The sequence below is a fragment of the Rissa tridactyla genome, chromosome 9, assembly GCF_028500815.1.
Source record: "Rissa tridactyla isolate bRisTri1 chromosome 9, bRisTri1.patW.cur.20221130, whole genome shotgun sequence".
NCBI lineage: Eukaryota > Metazoa > Chordata > Aves > Charadriiformes > Laridae > Rissa > Rissa tridactyla.
In genome coordinates, this window is record NC_071474.1 from 41,236,160 (window position 1) to 41,258,154 (window position 21,995).

Genomic DNA, 21,995 nt, shown 5'->3' on the forward strand with positions numbered 1-21,995 from the left:
TGCTGTTCTGCTCCTGCATTCCTGTGGTGCCAACAGATGAAGTTGTAAGCCTGCTCGCCTCCCTGCATCTAATCCTGATACTACTCAGCAGCAGGGAAGGTGGGCAAATGTTCACTAGCAGTTGTTGGCAAAGAAACACAGCAGGATTTAAACTGGATGACGCCACTGCATGTGTAAAACAACCATTTGAGCAAATGCTGCTATAGTAGCATCTTTAACCAGTAAAACAGAATTTGCTGTTAACCTTTTGCTTCCTAGCTAGCTGCACTGATGAGTTACGATTAATTGTAGTTATGCTTTTTAAAAAAATAATCCAAGCTTATTGATAAAAAATAAAGATAAATGGTTGTAGCAGTTGCTGTGACAGGCTTTTATATGTGACCACGCTAACAAAAATAAATTGAAAAAGCCAAACAGGAATAAGATTCTGTTGCATTCTGCTAAAATGTTCCATGTCATTTTTCAGAAGGTCATTTTTCCCATGATCTTCCTTTGCAGCTTGCACTGCCTGGTCTTTAGTTGATGTGCCACAACCCCAGATGTTTCACGGTTTAACCATAGCCATTTAATAGCATTCTAGGACTGTTATGAATGAAGAGGACCATAGCAGTAATTCGCCATGCTTATCCACTATTCAAAAGCTAGGTCTCAGTCACCTACTGCGTCATCAAAATAACTGGCCACTACCATCCCAATAACTGTTTTTCCCCAGGCTCTCAGGTTTCCTTGCTTCTGATAGCTGTTCATAGAGACCATAAGAGCTCCCTCTCCTTCAAACTGAGCTCTGTCATTCTTTAAAGTTATCAGTTTGGTATCTGAGAAATATAACTTGAAATAACTTGAAATACCAGCTAACAATGCACCCAATGTTAGGAATGGGAATGAACTTTTTCCTGCCCTTGCTTGAAGATGATGGAAAAAGGTGCATCATGTAGCCAACCACAATTCCTATATGCTTAGCTACTGCCATTCATAAGTCTCATTGGAGAAATTGCTTTTCAGTAATGCTGCTAACCTACCTGGTGCATTTAACTGAAGGAGGGCTTTCCTGGTAGGAAATGTATGCAAGAGCATTTTATATCTGTGCATTATCTGCCCACATCTCCTGGCTGTGCAATAAGTCCTAAGCGCAGGATGTTATCTGTCCTTTTAGTTGGTTTAGTTCCTCCATCCCACATTTAGATCATGCATGTTGGTGCTGGATCAAGCACCTTGAATAAGAAAATAGTAAAAGCCTGGAGAGTCAGTAAAAACCTTAACAGGAGCCTGGACAAGAATGCAGTGCTAAATGGCAGGCCGAGATGCATCAGAATAAAGGGAAGTTGTTTTAATCATTTCACTTCAACTCAGCCGATGATGTACACTAGGTGGAATATTGAACAGCTCTAACTTTACAGACTGAAAAATCACATTGCAATGCAGCAGGTCTACAACATCAGTAGCCATGGTCCCTTTTAGAGGGCAGCCCTTTGTAGAATTGCCATCACCTTTCCCACATTGCCTGAATGTCAGCTGACACTACCAAACCCACAGAGCTACTGGGACGGCAGTGGTGGTTGATACTACAGAGAAACAGCTCTTGCAGAGTGAAGCTCCATTCCACTTACCTGTACACAGGCTCAAACGTACACACAGGCTCAAAGATTTATCTGCTTGGATGGGAGATACATGTAGGACAGTGGATTCTCCAAGGAAGCAGTGCAGTAAGAAACATGCCTTTTGCGAAGCGACTTGGAAGCAGTACAACGAAACTCAGAAGGCTAGAATGGTACAGCTCTGCACAGTTTTTCACTTTCATCTGGCAGAAACCATTTTTTATTTTTTTCCAGTGTTTTGTGAGAACAAAAAAGTTTTGAAGCACAAAGATCAGAAGCAAAACTGAGTTGGACAGAGCCAGTCGCTCCACTGGGACCTTGCAGGATGACATGAAACACCTTTTCCAGGGAGACCTTTGCACTTCATTTTAGTTGTGCATCCAAGCCCAGGTCAGCAAAAGATCAGAAGAACCATAACATTTCAAAATTGCATCTTTTACATGGAGGCAACCTGTGAAAACATTTGTTGAGCAATTATGGTCTTCTACTATACCTGCACTGCCTGGCATTGCACGAATCTCAGCTGGGTAAAATAGGCCTCAGAACCGAACCTCAAGTCTTCAAAAATAGGACATAAGTTCCCCAATCACAGGGATTTTGCTTAAATACAAATTTGTGATTTGGCTTTGTTTTTTTGAGCTTTATGGTTCAAATCTGTTCTGAGAAGCTTAGGTTTCATTCCATTGTATTTATTTTTTAAGTTCAGTTCTCATGACTTTGAAAGCTTTCTAAAGGTCAGACGGAGAGAAGTACCAGATATTGCCACAATTGTCTGCAGTGTAATGCAGTCATTTCATATTGCTTTAAAGCTTTCCAAAAATCATCTCAACATTTTCTCGTCATGTTACAGACTGTGGTTAAAGGTGGGGGTTAGGTTTCAGAGGGAACAGAAAGTGACACAAACCCTTTGCCATTAGACACGGCACAGGCTCCGGGTGATGTGATGAAAGAGCCGTACTACTTGTTGAAGCCCTATCATAGCTCCCGTCTCTAGGGTAGCAGCATCCACCCTTGGACACAGCTATTGTGCATTGGGGCAGGTTGTTTAGCCTTGTATTTATTTAATCTTTGTGGAGATAAAGAGGGATGTTCCACTGAGAGCGCTTTTGTTTCACTCTGTATCAGTTCAATAGGAGAGAGAGCAGATCTAAAGCCACAAGCAATGGTTTGTATATCTTGTAAGTCTTCTAAAGCCTTGTCATCATATGCTGTATTATGTTGTCTTTTTTACTGAGTGACCATTGCTCTATTGTACACTGTCTGCCTTTTTGTGACTTGATGAACCACATTGTAAAAGGTGGAAATCAATAAAGTTCTCCAGAAACCAAAACCACCGAGGGAAAAATGTTTTCCTACAGCACCATCTTGTGGTCCCTGATTTTAGTACCGACAGTGTCTCCCTCTCCCCGGGCCTGGAAGGTAGAAGTTCTGCTCTGCAGACTTGGGAACCGCACCCAGCTCGAGCAGCTTCTTTCACTAGCCACAAAGGCACTCTCAGGAGCCTTGTAAGAATGCTTGTGCCGCCTTCCAGCTGACATGGGCCCTAATCGAGGTCTTTGAAGGGACAAAAAGGACAAAGGAAAATTGAGTTTGGCTCAGCATCATGCAGCTTGCTATATCCAAGATACACAGCAGCAGTTTAGGCACTGGGGAGAAGACATGTTTCAGGTAGATCTGGGGTAACCCCATGCTGAAATTGTTCTGTATTGTGCTAAGGTCCAGGAGTACAAAACCAAACAAATTATCAAAGGGATCTGAATATTTACGAGTGGAATCAAGCAGGCAATCAGCTGATCAAAACACACACGTTTATGTGACAATGTCAGTACAATGTTAGCATCACACGTGGGCTTGTGAATGTACATCTGTGATTTGACCCTAAGGTGATAATCTTGACCTTTAATAATAATGAAGTAGCAATTCTGACATTTTAGGCACAGATAGCAGTTATTTATGCAATACTCATGCTTGACAGCTATTGATTCAATGAACTGTCAAGCTACTATAGAAATTAAAACAAGAGCTTTTGTCTCCTCCAACTGAAAAGCAAAACTTCCAGCTTTTTAGAACATCTTTACAATGAAACAGGGGACAGGGCCCAAATCCATGTACTGTGCTTTTGAGTACTGTCCCAACAGGAGCAATATAACCCTTGCTGTGTCTTTTTCATCTCACCTCCTCCTCTTACAGTGCATATATTTTGCTTGTGCTCATGTTGTTCTGGTGCTGCCAGATAGGCTTACTGCAGATGCGGTGATTGCTTACTGTTAAATACAGTTGTTTTATCAGTATGTGTCCCTTTGTCAGAATGTTATGTGACATTGAAAGCAGTTGTGCTGTCAATGACATGGAAACAGAAGGAATTTATTACCCTTCAAATCAAAATCATGAAGCACCATACAAAAGCCTAACTTTCTCCAGAGCACAGCTCTTTCTCTCTATAACCACCGCCAGCCATGAGGCTCTATGTGGTTTGTCACATGTACGTTTCAGCTGTGACAGTGCCCCTAAATTCATGTAGCAGGAAACTGTTTTTATCATTGTCAAAATGTCTATATACATACTTTACCATTCATAAAAATAACATCACGAAACAGCACATACACATCAGATTTGGAAGGCAAACAGAGGCCTATTCAGTCTCATTCACTCTGCTGCTCCACATCAAAATCATAATTCTTTTGCTTACAAATTTACAACCAAATCATCCGTAATACAATGCTACTGGCAATGGTTGCAATAACGGGCTTAAAAGCTCCTACATGTAGTTATGTGACCATCAGTAAGTACTCCAACTATTTAATGAGATTGCCCATATGCATATTCCACTCCTATTACATTTGGATTTTAAGTGATGCCTTTTTTAGGACTGATGAAACTAAGAAAAAAATGTTAATAGGGAATCCTGAAAGTACAGAGTTTCTAAGAATCACTCATAATGTTTATTCTCTCTCCAGCTTAGGAGTAAAGCTTCATTCCTCCCAGTTGTAGATCTCAGAAATCCTGCTACATGGATTTCACAGACCCTCCAAAAAATGGCCAGTGATTGCATTATTATGGGTGATACTGATTTCTACTGACATTCTTTTAGGTGCTCACTCTTAGTTTGCACTCAGCTGCTGAAAACTGTTTCTTTTATTTTTGTTACACTACAGGGAAATGGAAAGAAACTGCATTTTGAAATCACCTACCTTGGGAGACAGGTCATCCAAAGATCAAAGGAAGTTCTGCAGTGCAGTGATACACCACAGAGAGAAACAATGCCAGAGAAAACACTACCACATTCTCCTCAAGTACTTCGTATTTTTGCAAAGCATATCTTTAAAACAATGGCCCAACAGCAGATTTACCAAATCCTCTGCAACCTGGAAACAGCCATTCTCCTCAGTAAAAGTAGCACCACGGATGGCACTATGGTGCCACCCAATACTGAAACACCATAAGCTTGCCACTTGCTGCAAGTTTAATGGATGACAACACTCTTCTTAACTCTAAAACTGACCTCTCAGCCAAGACAGACACTTAACTGCTATCTTTATATCGCTCCAAAGGGTGCTATATTAATAAGAGAAGACTGGCTTTACTATTCAGGAGTTGCCACAAGCAGTTTTGCCTTTCAGTGTTACCAGCTTTTTTGTACAGGAAATACGGAATGAGCATGAAGACCTAGAAATGAAGACCTTCTATTGCAAAATCAATAGCATCATCAAGGGTGGACAACACTGTATTACTCTGATACTAAAACTAAACTTCTCATTTTCTAGTGTGTATTCAAGTAATCCTGGTGTCCGTCTGCTTGAGGTCTTCAAGATCAACTGGATGTTCCTCTACGCCAAAGGAGGAAAAAAAAATACTGAACATCAGTATGACTAGATTTAGGGACATCTTCACATTTTTTCCAAATCAATACTCTCAGTGCCTTTTGACAAAGTCTACTGGACTGGGAAGCAACAGGCATTCAGTACTGCATATGTTTAGTATTCTACACAGAATTGATATAATATAAGAATCCTAAAAGGAAAGAACAAAAGAATACTCCAAGATTAGTTTACCTTTTTTTTTGTTCTTCTGGTCCTTAGAGTCTTTCTTAAGTCAGTCCAGCAAAGGGACGTAAGTGTCATCACTACGTGCTTTTTTCTTCCGCACAATTTGCTCGAGTTCCTTGTTTGCCCTTCGTAAAGGATTGAGACATTTACTGCAACATATTAAAACAACAGCTGAAATTAGTTGACTTCCAAAGAAGGAGTTTAGAGAACATCACCTAGACTTTAGCTGTGAAATCCTAGCTCCAGTGAAAAAAACTGCAAAGCTACAGCTAATTTCAGGGGCCATCACAGGATTTAATCACTAGAACATAGACAGATTAAGGCTAGGAAAAGCATTTCAATAAGCTTTTCCCATCTTTTACATTTTCTTCATGAATTTCAGCTCAGCTTCTGATTCATATAATGCAACCGTGACCAGAAATTTCTCTAGTAACTGGTTAACCAAAATCTATGGACTGCCTCCCACAGCTGTACTAGGAATTCAGCAGAAGGAAATGAAGACTTTTCTAATTCTTACGCTATTTTTAAAATCTACACACAATTATTCACATATAGAACTAGTTAAGGGCTCTGCATTTTCCTAACCTTTAGCATCTTAATCTACCCATCACTGCATGTGGTTGTTAACAAAGACTAACAAAACAGAGAAATAAGATATGATAGCACAATTACGGACATAGCAAAAGCATCAGAGAACACAGTTCAAGAAAAGAAATATTATGCTGATAGCACACAAGAGAAACTGTCAATTACCAGGGAAGGAGCAGATGTAGATTCTGCTTCCTGCATGAAAAATACCATTGGAAGGAGACAAATACATAGTATTTATGCAAGTAACAAAGCCTCACTGACTCGGGAAGTTACTAGTGCTGATCAAATGTGGCAATGGGAGGAGTACTCAGCTCCCTCTATCCATTTTACAGGAATTCCATGCTTCTATGTGTTCAGTCTGGCCATGTTATGGAATTACCTCTGCTGTCCTAGTCCTGGGCATCTCTTGACAAACAGCCACTCCAGGTTACATAGCACAAGTGCCTGCAAATGCTTTCCAGGGCTAGTTTGGTCTCTCTCTCTCTTTTTTTTTTTTTTTTTTTTAAATGTAAATACAGGCTCCTATGGGAAACCTTAGAATTTGCTCTAGAAGAGCACAATGGAACTAATCAATTATCCCAAATTTCATCAGCAAAAGCCCTCTTTTTTGATAACTCTAGAGAACAATTTTCACTTTTGTGCACGCCCACTGCAGAACAGTTTTGGCATTATATGCAGGACACTCTCAACAATGACCATACAATATCGAAAACAAAAGAATTTCAAGCCAGAGACAAGGTTTTAGGGTCATTGAAGGAATGCTTTTCAAAGCCATATGCTCTATAAACTGTCTCTAAAACTGGTAAAACACAAAGTTACAACGTTATAGGATTGCTGCTTTCCTAGAACTCAAATATATGATGTTGAAAATTAAAACCATTTAGCATCTGGTTAATCACTGCATTAAAAAACAAAGCAAAAAACAAGTCATAGCAGAACAGCAATATTCCTAGTTTCACTGTCTATAAAAAAACACCAAAACGATCATTTAAACATTAATGTGAATTCTCTCAAAATGTACACATATTAATTCATTTTCCAGAAAATTTATGATAATTTCATGTTAATTCTTTGCCTCCTGTTTTCAGAGTCACCGATGACTCAGTGCAGCTATCTGTATGCTGAACATCAGCTGTTGAGCACAGCGTAAGATGTAATGTGGAGATTTTCACAGCAGGTTTTGTCTAAATGTGGAACTCCATAGCAAATAGCCATCTGCTAAGCAGCCGCATTAGTAAAGTCTCTGTGTGTGTGTACGTGCATGCATATGATCCCACACAGACTACTAATATCTTTGTAAAGCAAAAGTTTAACACTTAGAGGGGAAAAAAAAAAATCTTCACAAAAAAGACAATTCTGTCATATTAACCAAGCATTAGCCATTCAATATCAACTACCAACTCAGAAAAATAAAGCGCAGTTATGTTAATACATCCATCTTAGTTTAACGATTTTGATGTTGTGGAGCTTATGTCTTCCCATTATCACAAGAACATACACACATGCCAAAACTCTTCACAGTAACAAACGCTAAACTACTCGCACAGCACTCACAGGCTGTAACATGCCTTATACATTAAAAATTTGCACACTGCACGTCAGCAGCATTACAGAGACTTAATTCATTTTTCTCTCAAGTATGCTCCCAGTTCATCTTTCTTACTCCGTTCAGGCCTACTACTTCATTCTTTCCTTCTGTGTCTTACTGCATAACTCTAGGTCTATCCCACACAGACACATATCTACTTGTTCCTCTTGACAAACTACTTTTTCTCGTTCATTTCTTCCCTATTATCTTTCAGACAATTCATTCCTGCTTGCACACGTCATTTCCTGTGCAGCAGCCAACTGTTTACCATAGGCAAGTAGGCAACGTCACTCTTTTGTAGAAGTCCCTTCAAAGGCAGTGGTAAAAGAACCATTTTTGTCTCCCTTCTTTCTCCCTGTGATTTTTGAGAGCCAAGGCAAGCAGCAGGAAATTTTCTCACTTGTTTTTGTTTAAACTCATGTTAACAAAGTGAAATTAACTTTTCCTCAAACTTTCCTTTTTCTTTGCACTCAGGACACTGTGTCCTCAAAACCTATTCTGGGATGAACAGGATGGACGGTGTGCAGCGTTGCAGGCTGCCCGACAGCTTGATTTGCTCTTAAGTCTCATTCACCATCTTTTTTGCCCACAACTGGCAGTTGGTGTTGCCTTCCTGCCAAAGTGGAGAAGAATGGAAACGAAGTTCCTTTTTTGAGAAGCAGGGGCAGAAAGTGGAGGACAATAACTGGAGAGTCAAGGGAGCAACAGCCTGGTCTTCCCTAAGTCAGCATAACAGCCCAGGAGAGGATGCGCTCCCTACGGAGCTGAACTCAAGGCCCGACCACTCAAGCTCCATTCAAGTCTTCACACACAGACTTCTTTTCTAACCTGCAGGGAGCGTGCCTTCATGTTTTACGTGCAATTTCCCAAGCACGGGAAGTAAGATTAAGTCCAAGTCCTTTATAACTGGGTCTTTAGAGAGAATACTGTCGCATTAATAAACTTTTTTTCCTTAAGCCAAATTGACTCTCTGGTTTATGTAACTTCAAAATGGAAGAACTCCTTTTTTATGTTTGCACATTAGTTTCTTGCCTTTTTTCACAGTCTTTTCTCCACTCACTAACTTAAAACATGTCAGTTGTCCATATTTTCTATGTTTAGAAGCGGTACCTCATAAGTTTGATCTGGTCATGTTCTAATGCTTACCTTTTCTGCAAACCGGCACAGCAACACAATGGTAGACACCCCAAAATCAAAAGTCCTCCTGCCACAAGCACAAGCACTCGAAATGTCTGTTGCATACCTGTAGAGTCAGCAGAAGTTTGCATTAGTAATGAATCACTCTGAGATAAATGTAGAGGTATAGCTGACAGAGACTAGGCTGTAAGAGAGACACGTATGTATGTATGTATCTCAGCCAGCAACACAACGGAAAAAAGTGTTAGAAGTGAGCTCAGATGTGAAAGATCAAGTCTCAAATTTGACCTGAGCTCAAATAGTATTTGGTTGGTCTCAGAAGCAACTGGAGTTTGAGCGAGCCAAGGGCATGGGGGCAGAAAATAAATAAATAAATAAATAAATAGATAGATAGATAGATAAGAAATCCAAGTCCTTTAGAAGTTCCTTTAAGAATGGAGACAAAAATCATGCAAATGAATGCTATTTATCTATTTCAGTTAATAACTTTTGCAGCATTTTCGCAAAGCCTCATTTTATTCGTAGTGAAATTCAAGACAAAACTCCCCCATAAGAAGTATGCAGCCTGTGACCATCTTACAGAAATGCAAGTGCCATGAGTCTAATATCTGCTAAGCGCTTCTCTTTTGTCAACAGATTGCTACAAGGCAAACAGCATGTGCTCCCAGGGCAGTAAGTGTTTGTATTTTCTTTGGACATATGTTGTACATCCAGGAGCATTCGAGGAGCTAATTAATCCATGAACAAATAATTCTGTAAAATAGTCAGCCCTTGATATTTATGTCCAAACAATAAAAGCTTAACTGGAATGAGGAATCAAGCAGTCACAGCTGAATAAGCATATTTAATTTTAACATTTGCTTGAGTGTGTGACCTAAAAATGAGCAGAAGAGCTACAATTTCCACTGTACAGCTTTTCTTCTCGCTATAGTGAAGTGTCTTTTATACATAAAGACACTGCCTTCTGCACTCACTGCCTTCTGAGTGAGCCCAGACAAGCACAAAGAGAATTCATGTTAGCTTACAAGTATTCCCTTGGGATTTCACATCTACATTAAGTCAACACTTCCTGAAAACTGGATATCATCTCTGAAATCAGTGGAGGTATGCCAAATTATATCAGGAAGCCCTAAACCATTAAGTTCTAGATTATGGTTTCTTTTTACTAATTTAACATCCATGTTTGGCAAGATTGTCTTCCTGCTTAATTGTTGGTGGAAAAAAAGGATACAGCATAACAGGGATTGCTGTGTTAGAAAAAATATGGTCATATTTAGCTTTGTTCCTATTTAAGTCTATGATGAATCTCCAAATATCACTCTAACATCTTCACATTGTTCCTGACAGAAAATTATGAGATATGAGTCTAGTGTCAGCGCATGAGACAAAGGACACAAATTAAGACACAAAATTCCATCTGAACATATTTTTTTTCTTCTTCTTCTGTGAAGGTTCAAATAACAGGAACAGGTTGCCTGGAGAGGTTGTGGAGTCTCTGTCCTAGGATATATTCAAAACTTGACTGAACACAGCCCTGGGAAACCTGTTGTAGCTGACCCTGCTTGAGCAGGGAGGATTGGACTACGTGTTCTTGAGACGTCCCTTCCAAACCCAGTAATTCTGTGTCTAATAAAAAGACTCTAATGTTTTTGCATTTTTCAGATTGTTGAAGCAACTTCACTGTGAAAAGCAAGAACTGTTTCTACAAAGCTGTACAAACAGGAAAAAAAGTTATGACAAAAATTAAGATTTGATTCAATCCTTTCAGTAAAGCAGAGATTACCACAGAGTTATGTGCAAAGGTAGGACACACAAAAATAGTTTGTTGCATTCTTTCCTATGAGACAGAAAAATAATCATGCACACTAAGTCTATGCTCAAAGAAAAGTAAAAGGTAAAATATTACGTTAAGGCTAGAATTTGAGAACACAGAACCACAAAACATCGGTTGTAAGAGACTTCTGCACCTCACGTAGACCAACCTTCTTCCTGAAGGAAGGCAACCACCATGAGGTCAAGTAAGCTGTGTCTTTGTCCAGCCAAGTCTTGAAAACCTCCAAGGATGGTGACTCCACCACCTTTCTGATGATTTGTTCTAGAGTTGCACTACTTCATAATGAACACTTTCCCCTAATGTCCAAGGTAAATTTCTCAAGCATCAATTAGTGGCAATTCCCACTTGTTATATCATCTGGTTCTACCAAGAATTTGTGGCTCCCTCACCTTAGTAACTGCCCTTCTAAACAGCCTTCAGTAGCTATTAAATAACCAATCAATCAGCCTCCTCTTTAACTGATTAAATACATCCAGTTCCTTCACCTTTTCTTCATAGCACTTTCACAGCCACTACTACTTTGGATTAAACTCCCTTTCCACAAATAAAGCCTTCACTCCGTTCTTTGTACTAACATGTGTGACTACGTTTGTATCACATCACTTGTTCTTTGCTTGTGCTTGGGTTGACAAGATATCCAGACAACTCTTTGTCAATTAATTGTTTTCTGTATTAATACACATGCAGAAATAAATGCAAGGTTACACTTATTTTGAAATGTGGTGACCTGAAAAACTAAAGGAAGAAACAGAAATGACAATTGTATTGTCTGACCAGAAGCAGCATTTGGCTATGAGGCAGTAATCTACAGAAGCGTACTTACTGTCTTCGAATGGCATGTAACATGGCAGTTCATGGCTGGTTTTTGAAGGACAACATTTATTTTTCAAGCATTCAGTTATGTTAAGGCTCTCTCCTACGTGACAAGGAATTAAGGTTTGTTCATCTTTGTGATGGCATGCTTTAAAAAAAAAAGAAATAATATGTAAGATCTCTATTTTAGGAACAACGCTCAGAAGGGAGTTATTTTGTTGTCTCTGGAATGTTTTGATAGAGTAACCCTGCCAGAAAGAAGTATCATTGACTTTCACGTATGTTCTTTCCCTAACACTAATCAGTCTTTATATTAAAATTAACAGAAAAGCTAAAGTCATGTCATAGAAAATCTTAAGTAATTTGCTTTGTTTCAATGATGAGAAACATTTATGAAAGTAAATCTTAACACCATTGTGCCACTTTTTTGCCACTTAGATTTGTAAAGTAAGTGGGAAAGACAAACTAAATTTTCTGACTGGACTCTTTCTAATTAAAAAAAGGAAACACAAATTCAAGACAATTTTTTTTTTTTTTTTAAGGGTCCAGCATAGAACGTATTGCAACTAACCATCTCTCCGTTTGGCACTAATGGCATGTTTCTGCAAGCACCTGAAAGCCAGCTGATAGGGACAAAACTCCAAGACATCCAATCCAGTTACTGAACAAATATTTAAGCAATTTTTAAAATTTGCTATTTAATAACAGAGTACGGAAAAACATGAGGTCATCTGTGCGAAGAGCTTAAACATTTAAGATAGTAAAAAATAGTACATGTCTATTTAATTACTGTAAAACTTGGTATCACATCCCTTAGATGACACTTTCACAGCAGCTGCAAAGCATCATTTGGTTCCAACACCAGTGCCAAGACTGGCCGCGTTGTCAGTCTCACGTTTACCATAGACATTAATGGTAGCCAAATTCAGTTTATTAAGTGGGGTATCAGGCACTTCACAAGACCCCTTTACTTAGGGCTAGGTGGTAGGAATAGCAGTGCAGGTACTCCGATATTAAGGTAAAGCAGAAACGTAGTAAGTGAGAAGTGGTATTTCTGCTTCTCCTTTCTCTTTGTGATCCAATTAGGGAACCAGGCTTGCAATTTTTGTACTTGCCAAGCCCTTTCTGTGTTCACAGATATTATCTTTCTTATTGATATTAGCAAATTAACATTGCAATTTCCTTCTCACTAATTTTATGACATAATGTAGTTCTTGTCATTTAACTTGAGCAGTCCAAAAGGCGAGTGGTTCAGCGTAAGCTACTGGCCCTGGAGCCTTCCTTCACCAGTAGAAGTGGGAGATTTTGTGGGTCAAAATCCTTCTCTTACTCAGGATGTGCCAAATTGCTCTTTTCTTCCTATGCGTATAGGGGAAGACTAGAAACCTAGTTCAGATCAGATACAACACCACAAAGCAAGGTGGATCCTACGCCAAACTGTCCAGCATTTCTAATTTCTAGCTCAATCACATGACTGATGATGAAGGGTTTTGTAGGAGGGTAGTCACACAGTGGAAGCAAATTTATGATTGTTCCAAAGTAGCAGTTAACAATATCATATTGAAGAGATCTAGTAAGTTTTACGGTATCAGACTAAGGGTTTTAAATACACTAAAAGCTGACAGGTAGGAGTGGGAGGGTGGCCTGGAAGTGAGGCAGAAGAAGGGGAAAGGGAAGAGAAACAACATTACAGTGATGAGGTGACACTTACTCACTGGCCTGAAGAAGCTTAAGAGAGCTTCATACACATCTTTCAGATTCATGCTAAAGTTGCTGGGTGCCACTTCACTTTTTTCTAAAACATGCTCAGTTGGTGATGCAAAACCTGAAAGCTCATAATGATTAGCTCATTACCAGCAAAATATCCATAATTAATTAAATGCAATGACATTTTCATACTGATTATCTTTCATTATGAAGACATTTATAGTCATTATGAATTGTGACTACTGATGGCTAGCAAGGTTAGGCGTAGATGTCTTTCTGTTGTATTCAATTATACTACTTCAAATTGCTTCATGAACCACAATGAGTACAGAACTAAAGCTGTGAAATTTAAATTAAAGAATCCATTCAGGTGGAAATTGCCAAGATAAGAAGCCCTACTGTTCACCTATAAGGTGCAGGCTAGATGAAAGCTCTGTGTTATATCCATAGATGTATTTCCCTTATGTATGCAAGCAGAACTTTTGGCGTTTGTTTCAGATAAAGATCAGACCGCAACTCAAATACAGAAATGTGGTGACAGGCAGCTTTATCAGATACAACCAAACATGCATCTACCCCAACATCTTATTTCAGACAGTGACCTGCAGCAGTTGTGTAGAAAAGAGCAAAACATCTCTGAATATAGAGGTACTGGAGTACTTTCCCAAACCCTAGTGATTCGTGGCTCTAGGACTTGTGATCGCCTTTCATTTACGCTACTCCGAAAAATGTGGCATCAGTAAACCTTGTTGCCTCACAACATCTTTTTCATGAAACCAAAGGTGCAAATCACAGTGGGACCCTACAATGCAGAAAGAAACCCAGACCCTGTATTCCTATTTTCTTGCCTTTTTTCTCTCTCGATACAAGAAACTTACACATTCACAACTTTAATGGCTTTCAGGGATGGAGTTTATTGAAAGCCATTTCATGGTTTTATAGCTCCTTGTGACCAGAACTGAGATCATGGCCCAACCAAAAACTACAGTATTGAACAACTTCAGTCTTTTGGACGATTCTTCAGCTAGCAGCACCAGGAGCCCCAAGTGTATAAATTCTCTATTTGCCCTAGGGCACAACTTGCCTCTTGTGTGCCGTACAAAACTCCCTTGGGAAAAAGAAGCATCAGAGTAGAGAGAATGGAACATATGTCAAAATAGAGAATCTAAAACAAACGTATAGCAAAAATGTGACCAGCAAAGTTCACACAAACAGTTATGTCATGGTCCCCCTGCCCACCAGTAATCAAGACAGAAGAGCAGAAAAATTTAAAGATTTTGCAATGATTTCACAGGGAGTTCATCAGCTGAAGTATCTGACAATCAGTTTGGTAAGAATCAGCTGAATATATGACCATGTTTAAAGAGCCAAGCTATATACATAGGTTTAATGGGCACTGCTGATCAATACAAGCTGCATCACATACTTATGAATCACATTTATATCTATGTTAGAGCTCACACATACACACCCCAGAAATTTTTTTTTTTTAAACCAGAATGACAACTTCATACAGATATTGCAGAAGCATTTTACAATGATACTTGCAGCAACTGACAGCCTTTCACCAAGATCTGAAAAGGCAGTCTCTGAATTCTGGTTTCTCAATGCATAAAGGATCAAATGCAAGTTTAATGTGTGGGCTGATCCTTTCCACCCACGTCAGATGACCATATTTAACTTCTGGTGTGAGTGCAAGTTATCAGCCAAAAATCTCTGCTAACTATTTTAAGCCACCTTCTGTAGTAAGCAAAAATACATCAAATCTCAACAGATTATAGAAATCCCTTCAACTGTATGCTGGAGGGGAAAAAAAAGAAAAAAAAAAGAAAAAAAGGTGTGGGGGGCAGGCAATAGGAATATCTATAATCAAAGTTAAAATAAAAGGAAGCTAGACTACCAGGGATGAAACAACCAGCATTGTCGTACAATGAGGGAAACGGCAACTTTAGTTTGGGGAAAAAAAAGCAAAACAAAACACAAAACATTGCTGTATTTAAGTGTCAGGACTGATCAATCCTATCCAGAGTAATTAACTGTAACACTTTTCAGTATTTTTCAATCACTATCAAGACAACAGAATTGTAAACTTAATTTCTTGCTTGTAAAAATACTTGCTGCTTCTATGAAAATGCTTTTCTCCTTGCAATACTCACTTGAATTGATGCTATAAAGCAACATGAGTACCACACAGTTCCACGCTAGATGGGTGCCAGTTAGCAGCATTACTGCAATAAACCCAACAGTAATAGTAGGTATGTGGTTATGTATTAAAAAAAAAATATATATATATTCATATTAACTTCGTATTTATGGATTAGAAGAAACATGACAGCAGATTGTTGCACAGAGCAGGACTGCCTTATTTGCAATAAGGAGGCCAAACCCAGTAATTTTTTTTTTTTTTTTTTTTTTTTTTGCAAGAAGTGATTTTAAAGAAATTACTCATTTACAGAGATCACAAAAGGAGGCAATCTTGTTAACAGAGACTAGCCAAAAAATGTTCTCTCTGAATCATCTCAGAGCTGGACAACCAACACCTTAAAAAGATCACTTCTATCTAAAAATTTTAATCTGTCTGTAATGAACAGGATCAGGACTGAAGAAATAAAAATTGTTGGAAGTTTACAATCGAATTCTAGTTTAGCTTGTTGAATTCTTCAGAGCGTACAAGATGCTTTGGATAAGAACATTTTTGAAAGGTGGTCTGAAATTATATCATGGATAAAAATACTTTTAGAAATCCCCAGCCATGCATAGTGATCTAACAGCAGGTTTAAGCTGGGTTTTTTACCTCCAACCAACCCCTGAGGATTGCTTTGCCAGATGCTCTACTGCACTTCACCTGCTGCTCCTGTTGTTACCCTAAAAAAGTCTTTTTCAATTATTACAACATGTATTTAGTTGTTAAAACAGCTTAAACCTAGAGGTTATTTTATTAGTATTGGTAAGGGAGGAGAACCCCATTTTCCGAAGTGCTGTACAGGGAAAAGAAAGATTGCATTTTACACAGGTATTGGGCTTTGAAGGGTCTGTTCTCTCCGCACTCCTGCTGCTAAATAAGGAAAGCTTTCCTGCCATTGGAATGAACCTGTTCTGTAGAGTAATATACAAACACATTGGGTCCTACAGAGAAACCTTGCTTTGGTAGTTAAATGTGAAATAATTTCTTAAGAGGATACGAATCATGTTTTCCTAGACATCTATTAAAATCTAATGCTATCCAGGAGAAATCAGGAAGAGGAAAACACTTCCTGGGAGAAAGAAAACAAGGGAGGTAGAGGTAATTTCAATTTTCCTCATTACGTGCTACTTTTGCTATCTTCTCTGCTACTGTTGGAAGACCACAGCTATCCAGAGCACAGCAGCTACAAGCTTGTTATGCACGACGACGTGGAATTGAAGCTCATCACAATGGGCTCCTGGTTCCTACGATGCAGTTCAGAATGAATATACAGATGTGACAAATGCTTCAGAGTGCCCAGAAAAAGGCCACACGTGCAGATTAAAAAAAAATCAGCCTCCCCCCCATTGACTTTCCTTGCTGTAACTGCAGTCTACACCTAAGGCTCAACCTGAGTCCACGAACCAAACAAAGCACATCCAACGTCCCAAACAATTCTGTGTTATACCATTTCTGCAATGCTCAAGGTCTTAGTCATGTACACAGACCACATCCATGGCTTCGTCTGGTGGTTTTTTTGTTTATTTTGCTTTTTAAATTAACTGCTTTTATTGGAAATCAGTTTCTTATATTCAGTGCAAAACTGTATGGAAAGGTCTTGTCCTATTGAACCCTCAGCATAAACACAAAATAATCATCTATCATTGTTGCTCTTTTTTATTATCCACTTGTATACAGTACTCAAAGCACACAAAAATTACTGCTTTGAAGCCTATTCTAAAGAAATTTTTAAACAACATAAAAAGTAATAGCGGCAACTAATTGATATTCATGGTTTAGTAGCAATTATTTACCTCCACCACGAATTGCTCAAGATAGATTTTTTAACCGTGAAAGCAAGAGTGACAGATGCAGGATAAATCTAAAAATTTGCTAGTAGAAAAAAGATTAATTCCTTGATGCAGGCAAAAGATCCACAGGCTGCTGTGAAAGACTCATACTGCTGAAGAGTAAAGAGCCGTTGTAGTAAATCTAACCCTTTCAATGGTGAAAACAGCATAAAAATGTGATAGCTACACTGCACTTAAGCCTACTGAAACTCTAACAAGGAGAACCTCGCAGGTCAAACTGGAATTTATTCTGAACACCTAACTCAGACGAACTAACCTCACTTTTCATAACATGTATAGAGCTGTCTTACACCGTTTAAGGTATTAAAAGTTCTTATGGTCATCCTGATTTTCATGGATGCGAGTATGGCTAGAAAAGACTCTTTCACTAGTGTCTTTTAGGATGAAAACTTGAGTACCGTTAAGTTCAAATGGAAAAAGAACAAGCTTATTACACACCACTGAAGAAATGACATCAAGCCATGCCTTGCTACTTTTTATAAAATTCTTTAAAGTAGCCACCAGAAACAGTATCAACATCTTCCCCCACCCCTTAATACAGGTATCCCACTACAAGTCTTACTGTTACTGGAAATACACAAAATCTTTAACAATACAGAGGCCAAAAAATTTGAGACCCACCTTTCCTCTTGCAGATTAATACAGAACGCCGCTTACCAGGACCATACAGCAGGGTTCCTGAAGTGACTGAGGAATACTCACTGGAAGCTAATTGATCTATTCCCTTTTAATATTCAATACTGAAGGGTTTTGTAGATAAACATACTGCAGTTCAGGAAAATTAGTTATATTTCATGTTGCTCCTACGAAAAACACAGAGTCTACACTCAATATCATACTCGCAGTTCTTAATATTGTTTCTGGCTTGTTGAAAGCAAGCACGGTACACAGTATTTGATATTAGAGACACAAAGGGCTGAAAAAGCTCATCTGTAACTATTTAAATAATTTCTGTATTCAAGGAACTACACCTATTTGCTTCTTGAACTCATGAATGCTCAAAGAAGAGTGATTTTTGTCGATGTTTCAAAAAAGCTGTATAAAAATATTTTTCCCTTAATAAGGTTTTACAGCAACTCTGAAAATCTTACCTTCCCACCATCATTAACAAAAGCGCATTTAGTAAAGAAAGGAAGCAAACTTTGTATTTTCATCAGCATTTGTTAATTCATAGGCTTTGAGCTTAACCCTACTGAATTTAGACTTTGGCATCATTCACAAATACCTCTCACTCTTTTTAAAGAACTTTATTTTAAAAATAATTTTAATTCATTAGACCATACTTTATAAGTTACCAATAGGACGGACCTGGACTCAAGCATCAGACATTTGTTGCACTTTTAAGTTCTGTAACAACATGACTTTTCAAAATAAAATTGTACATTTAGATTCACAGTTTAATTTGTTGAAATTTAATAACATTTAAAAACATTGGAATTTGAATTGAAAGGGATACATGTTAAGCACACAAATACTGAGAAAGGTCATTACCTCAAAATGCACTTGAAAATGGAATGCAGCTAATTAGTCAGACTGTAGTTTAGTAATTTCACATTTAACCTAGTTAGCACCTTAGTGAACTCAACCACTGAATGTGAGAAATATAGTGCATGTAGTGTGACAACTCAACAGGTACTGTACCATTTCATAATTAGACTGCGTTCTCTTGAGCTTTATGTGCCATATTTTTCAAAATTGGTAGTATTTCAGAAGTCTTCTAAAAGGTGTAAATAAACAATGGCTACAGTTAAAGTCTAAACAAAGAAATATTTTCGCTCTACTTTAAGTTCAGATTCTTAAAAGCAATCATTTATAAGGATTGCATCAACATCAGTTAGCAGAGGAAGATCAAACTTTATTGAAACTGCTTGCATACAAAATATATTGCACTATAACCAAACAAATGTCAACATAAAATCCAATCTGTTGTAGCTAATATGTACAGAGAATATTGCCCAAGAGCAGTTACATTACAAGGTCAGTCTACCTTGGTTAATTATCTACAGTATTTTAAACCAAACAGCTTACAGATGATGTGTGCAAGGTACCAATTTCTGTTTTCAAATACTATACATTCCCAAAATAAATAACTAGAAATCAACATTAATGTTTGGCAATACTTTTTAAGACATTTTTATATTTGTTAAATCATGTGCAGTTCGTTGCCATTTTTAGTATGCTCACCTGTATGCAAGGAAAAAAAAGAATGAAAAAGCAAAGAAACAAAACTCACAAAATACATCAGAGGCAAGGTCAAGTTTGTACAACTCTACATAAACAGTGGCTCTCCTGGAGTAATCTGAATAAAAATGGATTAAGATGAAGATCCTTATACAGTTTTACCCCGCAAGTTTAATGTGGGATCAGAAATAAAAGAAAGCACAGCTGCTCCCACTACTTCCCACCCCTCCCTGGTGTAGGACTGCACTTTGGATCAAATTCTGTCACACCTTCAAACTGGCTGGTAACTTAGACCTTGTACCTCAAAATATGATGAATTTTTATTCTACCTCCAGTATCTCCGACTACTATAACTGTACTTTCCAGGGCATTACACGTGGCGATTTTCTTCCTACCTCTCCTGAGATAGTCCCCGAATTAAAGTAAGCAATTTGAAAAAAAATTTGGGGAGGATGAGAAACATCAGCGCTTTAGACTGGTCATCTGGCCAAATAGCAGGCACACATTACTAGCTTGTGAACACGTTACACTTGTTCCCTCAGTAACAATGAGTTTTTAGTTTTCCACAATGGAAAGGTTTTTTAATTTTTTTTTTTAAAAAAAAGCTTCTGTACTGCCTACAAAGAAAAAAATTACACCCCTTGTTCAATAACACTATTTGCCAAATCTTCAGTGCAAAATAAATTTCCTATTCTGATAACTGCCTAACTCAATGTTTATGTAAGGAAAAAATTATGGAAAGCATGCACTTGTCTATAAAGTACTAATGTCTGACAAGGATTGCTACATATATTTTACATTTAGTGTTACCAACTCATCTTCCCTGATTTCTGCATCCAAATATAATATTCCTACCTGCCAAGATATAAAAAAGGCACAGATCATACAACTTTTTTTGCTAATGAAAATGACAATTGTTACATCACACGTATTTCAGAGTCCACTAAAATATTGAAAAAGGTGGACCAGAATGTGAACTGACACAGGACATAAAACGACATAGCATTTCATGAAGAACTTGTAAGTTAGATTGAAAACAGAAGCCAATTTGATTACTGCAAACACTATTTATTCTGAAAATTGAAATTGAGCAGTGAATTTGACCCGATGTGTTAAAATGGTACAACTGAACAGAAAGTTTACCAATGCACAGCTCAGTATTTTTAAAACAAACAAAAAAAGAATCTTTCATTGTTTGAACTGCAATATGTACTTGAAAGCGATTTTCCGAAATCCAGATATTTTTATGCAAATATTTGAATAACTTCTTATTCTGAAAACAACTGCATACTGTTGATGTTAAAAAAGGCTAACAGAGAACATATGTTCATTTCATGCCCTGCGCCATCTTGCCTACTATTTGTCTTTGGCCTAACAAGTTTCTCTAACATGGAATAGGAATTACTGAAACAGTATAGGAAATATGACTTTAGAATTATGCAGTTTAGGGTACTCCATTCACCAGCGGCTGTTGACCATCTGCGCTGTCCGCTTTCTCTTTCTTCTGATTACGTTCTTTACCCGTGCGCAGCCGACTACCTTCATTGGAGGTATTCTGTAATGTTTTAGTGTGGACACTCCTTTCATTATTGCAGTCAATTCTGATCTGGAACAAGTTAGAGTTATATAAAGCATTCTCTTCCTTTCATCCACCCCTTACGCATTTGCTACCTCAGCAGGCTGGGAGGAGCACTATTTACTAAATAGTCAGAAGACACAAACACTACCACACCCATGTGGCTTTGTTAAATGCATCCAGCTGAAATGGAGAGTGTGTGAATTCTTTTGCATTCAAAAATGCCACAAACTTGTGACATAAAAAAACCTCCTGTCTACCTAGCTTGGAAGCTAATTTTTTTTTCCCCAGTGTGCTTGTGCAAGAGAAAGTTGAAGAACTAATAGCAGATGGACTCTGAAACACCATTTCAGTTTCATTAATTCAACTTTCTACTTGTTGTACCCAAACTTCTTTTTTTTTAAGAAAAGAACATAGAAGAGCTACCATGAAATAATACCAACAATCAAAAAAGAAAATCTACTCAGACACCTTTTGAATCTGAAAAAAGTTTCATTTAATCCACCAAAAAGACTTCTGCAGCCTAATTAAGTGGTCATAAAAAAATTTCAAAAAAGCATTTTGAAAGCAAAATTTTTATGCTTGTAAAAGAGGTAAGCCCTCATTCCTTGAAATACTACAAAATTTTTTACAACTTGATCAGTCAGGTTTCAATGATATGCAAGTACTCATTTTCATACAGAAAATGAAGTCTCATCCAAATCTCAGAGCAACAGAAAAAAAAAAATCATGACTTGTTGCTTAGTGCCTTTGTTTCTTTTTCAGGATCACAATTCTCCACTGCCTACTTCAAATTTTAAGTTAATTACTGATAAATATAAAAAGTTGTGTGACCATTAAAAAATTTTTTTTTGCCATGTTAGTTATTTGCATTTCAGATGCATATTCAGGT

General features: G+C 37.9%; 2 protein-coding genes across 5 annotated transcripts in view; both read right to left on the reverse strand.

Annotated features, from left to right (window-relative positions):
* Window positions 1–515: 515 nt before the first annotated feature.
* On the reverse strand, window positions 516–19,029 carry FMR1NB (FMR1 neighbor). The gene is made up of 7 exons (XM_054214081.1): window positions 16,106–19,029; window positions 15,468–15,539; window positions 13,316–13,429; window positions 11,615–11,752; window positions 8,967–9,063; window positions 5,648–5,790; window positions 516–2,046 (listed from the first exon to the last, which is right to left on the reverse strand). The coding sequence occupies exons 2-6, from the start codon at window positions 15,535–15,537 to the stop codon at window positions 5,688–5,690; spliced, it is 522 nt and encodes a 173-aa protein (XP_054070056.1). The 5' UTR covers window positions 15,538–15,539; window positions 16,106–19,029; the 3' UTR covers window positions 516–2,046; window positions 5,648–5,687.
* Window positions 19,030–19,180: 151 nt separating this feature from the next.
* FMR1 (fragile X messenger ribonucleoprotein 1) overlaps window positions 19,181–21,995 on the reverse strand; it is a 33,163-nt gene continuing 30,348 nt past the window's right edge. For 2 of the 4 annotated variants that reach the window (XM_054214077.1, XM_054214076.1), the window contains exon 15: window positions 19,181–21,133. In XM_054214077.1, coding sequence (XP_054070052.1) covers window positions 20,972–21,133 — 162 coding nt within the window. In that variant the 3' untranslated portion in view covers window positions 19,181–20,971. The remainder of the gene's footprint in view (window positions 21,134–21,995) is intronic. The other 2 variants (XM_054214078.1, XM_054214079.1) reach the window with 2 other exon arrangements.

Coding starts and splice junctions, on each gene's coding strand:
- FMR1NB (XM_054214081.1), bottom strand. CDS start 15,537: ATGCTGCTAACTGGCACCCATCTAGCGTGGAACTGTGTGGTACTCATG. Junction 9,064..11,614: donor TTACATGCCATTCGAAGACA/GTAAGTACGCTT, acceptor CTGACTCTACAG/GTATGCAACAGACATTTCGA. Junction 5,791..8,966: donor TGTGCCGGTTTGCAGAAAAG/GTAAGCATTAGA, acceptor AATATGTTGCAG/TAAATGTCTCAATCCTTTAC.